General features: G+C 51.4%; 2 protein-coding genes across 2 annotated transcripts; both read left to right on the top strand.

The window, feature by feature from the left end:
* Positions 1-3527: 3527 nt before the first annotated feature.
* On the top strand, positions 3528-7213 carry LOC136521337 (NAC domain-containing protein 43-like). Its single transcript, XM_066515067.1, has 3 exons — positions 3528-4063; positions 4172-4500; positions 6047-7213. Exons 1-3 carry the CDS (start codon positions 3892-3894, stop codon positions 6743-6745), a joined length of 1200 nt encoding a protein of 399 aa, XP_066371164.1. The 5' UTR covers positions 3528-3891; the 3' UTR covers positions 6746-7213.
* Positions 7214-7592: 379 nt separating this feature from the next.
* On the top strand, positions 7593-8108 carry LOC136523315 (uncharacterized). The gene has a single exon (XM_066517035.1). The coding sequence runs from the start codon at positions 7593-7595 to the stop codon at positions 8106-8108; it is 516 nt and encodes a 171-aa protein (XP_066373132.1).
* The last annotated feature ends 243 nt before the right edge of the window (positions 8109-8351 follow it).

Consider the following 8351-nt stretch of genomic DNA (forward strand, 5'->3'; position numbering starts at 1 on the left):
GGACAACCTCGTCCCTTATCCACGTCGTTGCGTGTCTGTCTCGCTCGGTCAAGCAGCCGAGGCCAAGGCAAAGGTGACGAACGTGCTAAGTAGGGTAGGTGTGGTTAGCATTGGGCGTAGTGGCGGCCGTGCTGAGCAGGGTCATTGGCAGACATGACGACTGTAGGTCATGGGACCGGATCTTATCGGGCGGACATAATGCAGACGGCGAGCTCCTGCGTGACACCGGAGTTCTTGAGGTCTCCATCCCGGAGCTTGCGGTTGAGGCGTCCTCATCCTCCTTGTCGTTGAGCTCCTGCATAGGGCGGTGGAGCGCTCCAGTGAGCTCGCACGTGGCCCGTGTGGGGGCGAGGCGGCGATGCCACCTGGGCCATGGAAGGAGTTTTTTTTGTATATAAAAGAGAAATAGTGTGGTCTAGAGATTAATACATGGGTCTCATTAATTACAAACAGTGCACAACGATGTCGAATACACCATCCATCCCATTCCCCTTTATCCCTCCTATCAAATAGAAAACTGTGACCACTCCATCCTCTTAACAAATATAGAAGAGAAAGCGTTCCATCCCTAAAAACTAGGTTCGATCCATCCCATCCCATCACGTCTCCGAATCAAACACATGCTAAACCTATTGAGCATGCTTTCCCATGCCTTTTCCAATTTATTTTCTTAGAAAGTTTTTTTTGAACTCAAAGCTGTCAATTATAATATACTAATGAGTTGATGATTTGGAATCTTCCCCGTCTCAAGAATAACTTAGGCCCCGTTTAGATGCCACCCAAAAGCCAAATTTTTTTGCATAGTATCCGTCACATCGAATCTTACGGCACATGCATGGAGTACTAAATGTAGACGAAAAAAAAACTAATTGCACAGTTGGGTGAGAAATCGCGAGACGAACCTTTCGAACCTAATTAGTCCATAATTAGACACTAATTGTCAAATAAAAACGAAAGTGCTACCGTAGCCAAAATCCAAAAATTTTTGGATCTAAACGGGGCCTTAGTGTCCTCAAGCAATGTTGCCAGCTACGGTGCTAGATCCTATGGCTATGAGTACTCAACCCTATGGCGCATGAGAGACAACAATTCAAATACTATCAGTAGGATATAACAACAAGCCACTAGCTTTATTTATAATATAATTTCAGTGAAATACAAGCAAGTTTCCATTTTCGATAATATAAAAAATGAGTACTACTACTATCATACATCGTGATGTTTAATAAATCTGTGATACACAAGAAACCAATGATGCATGTATAACATTTAAGAAAGACAATGTAAAGTAGTACCGAGTCATACTCCCTCTATACTAAAAAATGAAATCGTTTTGAACAACGACACGGTCTCCAAAATATAACTTTGACTACTTATTTTTATAAATATATTTATCAAAAAGTGATACATGTAAATTTTTGTGAAAGTATTTTTCAAGACAAATCTATTCATATGGTTTTCACATTTTCAAACTCAGCAACTTAAAAGTTATTCATGATTTATATTCTCAATGTTTGACCCAAGCCTGGTCTAAAACGACTTCATTTTTTTAATATAGAGGGAGTATCTAATAAGCATAAATGCACGTACGGCAACCAGACCAATTTGTCAAAAGAATTGCTGCAGCCACCTGTTTATTTATATATGGACTATTGGTGTTAGCTTGGAGATATATAATACTAGGTCAGGTATGCATGGAAGCATGGCAACGATGCGGATTGAATCCATATAGTAATTAATTAGGCTCCGTTTCTTCCGGAACGGGCCGTTCCATGCCTGGAACGGTTCCGACGCTATACAAATTTTCGAAGAAACCGTTCGGCTGGGAATGATTCCCCAATAACCACCCACCCGAACGAGACCTTAAGCAGCTAGGCTTCTTGCCTTCCTGGCTAAAAAAAGTCTAAATGAACAAGTGTTTCCCCAATTATCAAGTAGTTGGATCTTTCCCATTTTCCATAAAGCAATAAACGTAAGCACAACAACTTGCAAACAATAAAAACCGTGCATCACGAAATGTCACTGCAACAAAGATCAATGTCCCTATGTTTTTTTAGTCACAATTAATTGGCGGATCTATTAACTAGACAATAATTGGAAGTTAAAAGTCAGCACCTGTTGTTCTCACGTGTGATGACTAATCTGGGGGCGATTACGGTCAAGGATACTTTATTTCTTTTATTGATTGATCGATGGAGTCCCCGCCGGCCCATCGATTTCGTTGCGCTCTTTTGCACATACATCATGGAAAAAAGAGAGATGGGGGAGACAAATTTGCACAAAAAGATTTAAGTGATGAACACTACAACTGAACTAACCGCGGCAACAAAAACATGCATATGCGCGTGAGAGAAATACGTTTTTATCGTTTTCCTGAACAATAAGTCAAAAAACTATTGTTGACTACTAGTTCGTACCAGTACTATATATCTTTTTGTCCATCAAAGTGCAATGCAACCAAAACCAGTACTATATAATATATAATAAACCCTTTTCTTATAATCTTTTTGTCCATCAAAGTACAATAAGTCAAAAAACTCTCTCTCCAGCAGCAACAAGCAGAAGCAGCTAGCTGCAAGTGCAACCGAAGCTGGTTTTAATATTCATTCACACACTCTCTTGTTTCTTGCTTCGCTACTTCGGCCGTGTTTGGTTATCCTTTCTAAAAGTTTTAGGAGCTAAAATCTAAATAGAATTTATCTAAAGAACCAAACACCTCCTCCTAAAATCTTCTAAAAACTTTAGGAGGGGCTAAAAACTTTAGGAGCTCCACCCTCTCCTAAAAGCTCCTAAAGTCCATCATGGACCTCTACTACCCCTCCTTTATTGCCCTACCCACTAAAAGCTTCTAAAGAGGAGGGCTGTATGGTCTATTTGCTAGTACATTTATTACTTTTAGTCAGTTTTAGAAGATGAAACCAAACACTTTTTTAGGAGGTTTAGATAGCTTTATAAAAGCTCCTAAAACTTTTAGCTCCTAAAAAATTTTAGGAGTTTGGAACCGGGCCTTATGTTACAAAATCATCAACCGTAGCCTTGAAAGTTGAAAGTTTTTTTTTTTGAAAGACCTTGAAAGTTGAAAGTTGAAACAGCCGGAACTACAGGTAGGCCAGCTGGAAGAAAGAGGTAGCACAGCATATCCCTTTCCGTTGCTGTTGCCAATGCCACCAATGGTATGGACGATGTTGTTACTGCAGCAGCAGCAGTGGTGGTGTGTGGTGGTTGCCATTGCCGCGGTGGTTTTGTTGTGCGCCCGACATGGGCAGATTTCACCCCGGCCCGGCCGGGGGCGTCAGGAGTGCTTTTCCCAGAGATTTTTAAGGTCGTGCGTCACGGCTGCCGATGGCGACCGCTCGCCTTTCGCCGCTCCTCTTCCGCGCTCGCTGCCGGGAGGCCGGGCCTCCCTCTCCTTGTTCCGTTTCTTTCATGCTCCCTCCTCCCTCTCCCTCCCTCTCTCTCTCTCTCTCTCTCTCTCTCTCTCTCTCTCTTCCATGGCTGGCCGGCCGGGGTCCCACAGCTTTGGTTGCTCTCTCTCTCATGGTTGGTGGCACTTCCCTAGTCTGGCGAAACTAATCCCACTAGACGGTGTCAGCGGGAGCTATATATAACCACCTCCATTGTAGCTTGTTTCCTTGTACCCGGCTTTCCCCCGTCACCGGCTTCCGGCTCCGGCTCCGGCTCCGGCTGAATATAATCACATCACCGATCTTTCATTCCCTTTGCCTACTACTGCTAGCTCCTCTCCTCCTTTTTCCATCGACCCCTTCGATCTGTATATCAAAGAATGGCGGTAGTCGACGTCTGAATCGTACTCTGATACTACATACAGCAGAGAGCAGACAGACCCTTCTTCTTCTTCCTTTGCCTAGCTGCTTGGCCGATCGATCGATCATGAGCATCTCGGTGAACGGGCAGTCGGTGGTACCGCCGGGGTTCCGGTTCCACCCGACGGAGGAGGAGCTGCTGACCTACTACCTGAAGAAGAAGGTGGCGTCGGAGCGCATCGACCTGGACGTCATCCGCGACGTCGACCTCAACAAGCTCGAGCCATGGGACATCCAAGGTGCGTGCGTGCGTGTCTCATTGCATGCGCAATGCATAGGCTTGCAGCTGGTCGCCGCCTGCTGTCTGTCTGTGCTGACGATGGACATCTCTCCGATTCTGTGTGCAGAGAAGTGCCGCATCGGTTCTGGCCCCCAGAACGACTGGTACTTCTTCAGCCACAAGGACAAGAAGTACCCGACGGGGACGCGCACGAACCGCGCCACCGCCGCGGGGTTCTGGAAGGCCACCGGCCGCGACAAGGCCATCTACGCCTCGGGCGCCCGCCGCATCGGCATGCGCAAGACGCTCGTCTTCTACCAGGGCCGCGCACCGCACGGGCAGAAGTCCGACTGGATCATGCACGAGTACCGCCTCGAGGCGGCGCTCGACGCCGCCGCCGGTGCCGCCGCCGATCACCCCTACTACACCTCGTCGCCGCCTGCTCTTCCTACCGCAGTACGTACCACTCTCTTTGTACTACTACTATATAGCAGGTAGCTAGTCCCTGTACGAGTGTACGTACGTACGTACGAGCTTGCATGCAACTGTTCATGTGACCACGACGACGGCGACGGCCACGGCGACGACGAAGAAGCAGGCTTGCTTCTTCTCGATCGTACGCGTAGTAGCTAGTAGTTGTAGCTAGAGAGAAAGAGAAAGACGACGACTAGTGTGTGTGTGCGCGCGCGCGCGTGACTGCTGTAGCTGAGGTCGCGATCCATGGCGCTGCCAAGCTCATTGGTTGGTTGTTGGAAATGGGGCAGCCATGTCCCGCCCCCGCGAGTGGGAGTGTTGCTTTCACTCTCGCTGTCGTCGTCGTCACCACAGCATAGGAAAGGGGACGGACGGACTACGCTAGGTTGGGTAGGTTCGTGCTGCTGCAGTGTACGTTTCAAGGAACGACCAGCCATTAGCTTTAGGTAGCCGGCCGGCCGGCCCGCTGCAGCCTGGCCTGGCCTCGGGGTGGTTGGGTTGGGCGCGGCTGTGGCCTGGCCACGCACACACAACCCGATCCCCGCGCCACCAGCAAGATCAGACGACGACGACACGCCTGCCCCATGTATGCACGCACGCGGCCGGCGAGCCAACCACACGCGGGCGTACCGTACCTGTACCACCACCGCACGCCGACCGCCGGCCCCGGCCGGGACAGCATCAGGAGTGCAGGACGCATAAGACGTACAGAAACACGGATTGCTGCTGTACCACCTGCCCCTGCTGACCTGCCTGCTCTGCATGCTACCTACGGCGACTGCTCTGCTGCTCCAGTGCTCTATCTCTAACGAACGGCCACGGCCAAACAAGATAGAGATAGAGATATGCGTGGACAACGGGCATACGACCGACAAGTGTCTGTACTCTATGTTCTGTGTACCAGTGTCTTTTCTTTCCCGGAGGTCAACCCTGACGAGGACCGATCAAGGAGAGGGCAGGCAGGCAGCTTTTGAGCTGGCTCGATATCTCGCATGTGGTTCTAGCTAGGCTATTATCTGCTTATTTAGGTAGTGTGGTAGTGGTACCACCGGGATTATATTGGAGCAGCATGCAGCTAGCTAGCTAACTCCTTTTGCAGAAATGGACCATCCAGCTTTGGATGCTTCAGAATTCCAACCTTTTAACCCTATAAGGAAAACAAATTTACCATGCAGCATCATGAAGATATATTTGTCAGTAATAATCTAGACAGATAACTAATTGCATGCATGCTGAGAATTAATACTTCACTGTATATGTTACTATGTTAGGTGCTTTTTTTTTTCCCGATGTTCAGACTATAGTAATTTTGTTATTGTTTAACTATAGAAGAAATTGTGAATTGGCGTCTCATGATTTTGTTCTACGATTGTACTAGTTGGTTGTTTAAGATCTTGGCCTGAAAGTTCAGCCACCAGGAAGGCTCGAATATAGCAACTTCCTTCATAATTGTAGTAGTGACTTTATATGTCTTGCTTTCTTCTTCATAGTATGTTTGCTGATCGATTGGTGAACTTGGTGCATGCAGATCCGTGGCGCAGCGGCAGAGCAAGCGGCGCAGGAGCAGGAAGGGTGGGTGATCTGCAGGGTGTTCAAGAAGAAGAACCTCGTGCACCACGGCCAGAGCAGCGGCGCCGGCGTGACGACAGCAGCAGGAAACCACGCGGCGTCCAAGATGGCGGCCGCGGCGGCGCCCATGGACAGCAGCCCAAGCCACTGCTCGTCGGTGACCGTCAGCGACTACTCCAACAAGCAGCAGGCGCAGGCGATGCTGCAGCACTCGGCCAGCGACGACGCGCTCGACCACATCCTGCAGTACATGGGCGGCGGCGGCAAGCAGCCGGACACCAAGCCGGCGCTGCTGGACCACCACCACCACGTTGCTGCAGCTACTACCACGACCGCCGCTTGTCCTGCCGGCGTCGGCGGCCTCTACGGGAAGTTAATGAAGCTCCCGCCCCTCGAGCACGCCGGCGCCGGCGGGCTGCTGCCGAGCCCACCGGGGGCGTGCGAGTACGGCGCCGCTGACGCATCAGAGATCGCCGACTGGGACGTGCTGGACCGGCTCACCGCGTACGAGCTCAACGGCCTCTCCGACGCGTCCAAGAACATGACCGCCTTCTTCGACGTCGAGCATGCTAGCGCCGCCGCCGTCGACGGCGACCTGTGGAGCCTGGCGAGGTCGGTGTCGGCGTTGCACGCGGACTTGACGATGAACAACGTCTAGTCGATCTAGTTGCCGACCAACAGCTAGCCCCGACATCCATGGTCTATGCATGCATGCCGCACCACTAACTACTCGACCAGCAACATGCTTGCATGTGTATGCTTGCGTGCGTGCGTGCGTGCCCTAGCTAGCTAGTGCGTCGTGCTCCCGTAGTGCATGGCCGCCGTACGTACGTATTGCACGCTCGCACGCACACGTGTACGTACACACGTACGTACGTGCGTGAATAAACCCTAGGGAGACATATATACATCCATGGCCAGACAGATAGGAGCTGTTGCTGATGTATGTCGGTCCAGACTCCAAACTGAGCTGAGCTTGAGGCTTGAGCTCGCTCGAGGTGTGCAGTGCAGTGTGGTCCATCTGTATGTAAGCACAAAGAAAACGGAGGGAAAAAAGACATTGCAAATTAAAGGACAGCGTGGTAGTTAGCTAGTAGAGAACATATATATACATTATTGTCCATGCATCTACCATTTGTAACTAAGCTATCACTACCAAAAACACTCTTTGCCGAGCGTTACACTTGGCAAACTTGTTTACGGCAAACGCTAGTTTGCCGAGTGTTTTATGTCGGGCACTCGGTAAAGAAGTTGCCGAGTGCAAAAAAAAAAAAAACATTCGGCAAACTTTTTTCCAAAAAAAAAAATAAAAAGGCACGCCGACACCACTATCGAACTACCACCACCGCCACCACCATCCACGCCGCCGCCACCACGCCGCACCCCCGCCGCGCGGGATCCCCGCCGCCACGCTGCCGGGGAAGGAGGGGGCGCCGGATCCGCGCCGCCACGCCGCCGGGGAAGGAGGGGGCACCGGATCCGCGCCGCCACGCCGCCGGGGAAGGATGGAAAGAGCTGGATCCGGCGAGGGGGCGCTGGGAGAGGGAGAGGGCAGGGCGCCGCCAAGCTGGGAGAGGGAGGGGGCAGGGCGCCACCGCGCCGGAAGAGGGAGGGGGGAGGGCGCCGCCGCGCCGGGAGAGGAGGGCCGCGCGCGGCGCGCTCGGGAGAGAAGGGCCGCCACCACGCACGGAGAGAGGGAGGCGGGGCGCGCGGCGGATTTGGGGGCGGAGCGCGCGTGGATTTGGGGGCGGGGCGCTGGATCCGGCGAGGGGGCGCTGGGAGAGGGAGAGGGCAGGGCGCCGCCGCGCCAGGACAGGGAGGGGGAGGGCGCCGCCGCGCCGGGAGAGGAGGGCTGCGGGCGGCGCGCTCGGGAGAGGAGGCCACCACCACGCACGGAGAGAGGGAGGTGGGGCGCGCGGCGGATTTGGGGGGGCGCGCGACGGATTTTGGGAGAGGGCACGCGACGGATTTGGAGAGACGGCGTGCGGCGGATTTGTAGAGAGGAGGCGCGGGGCGCGTGACAGATTTATTAGTAAAATTTGTTTGACGAGTGTTCTGGATCTGAGCACTCGGCAAAGTGTTTTTTTTTTCATTTTTTTTTCTTCTCCTTTGTTTTCAGAAAAAAATTATTTCTTTGCCGAGTGTTTTTTTAACACTCGGTAAACACCCTATTTACCGAGTGTTTTTTTTACACTCGGCAAACCCCATATTGCCGAGTGTTTTTTTTGCCGAGTGTTTTTAGCGTAACACTCGGCAAAAAAAAC

This window comes from Miscanthus floridulus, chromosome 18 (genome assembly GCF_019320115.1).
Source record: "Miscanthus floridulus cultivar M001 chromosome 18, ASM1932011v1, whole genome shotgun sequence".
NCBI lineage: Eukaryota > Viridiplantae > Streptophyta > Magnoliopsida > Poales > Poaceae > Miscanthus > Miscanthus floridulus.

What these genes read in the sequence shown, in the direction of transcription:
- LOC136521337 (XM_066515067.1), top strand. Translation starts at nt 3,892, where the DNA reads ATGAGCATCTCGGTGAACGGGCAGTCGGTGGTACCGCCGGGGTTCCGG. An exon ending in CGAGCCATGGGACATCCAAG is followed by an intron (nt 4,064 to 4,171) that starts GTGCGTGCGTGC and finishes TTCTGTGTGCAG; the next exon opens with AGAAGTGCCGCATCGGTTCT. An exon ending in CGCCTGCTCTTCCTACCGCA is followed by an intron (nt 4,501 to 6,046) that starts GTACGTACCACT and finishes TGGTGCATGCAG; the next exon opens with ATCCGTGGCGCAGCGGCAGA.
- LOC136523315 (XM_066517035.1), top strand. Translation starts at nt 7,593, where the DNA reads ATGGAAAGAGCTGGATCCGGCGAGGGGGCGCTGGGAGAGGGAGAGGGC.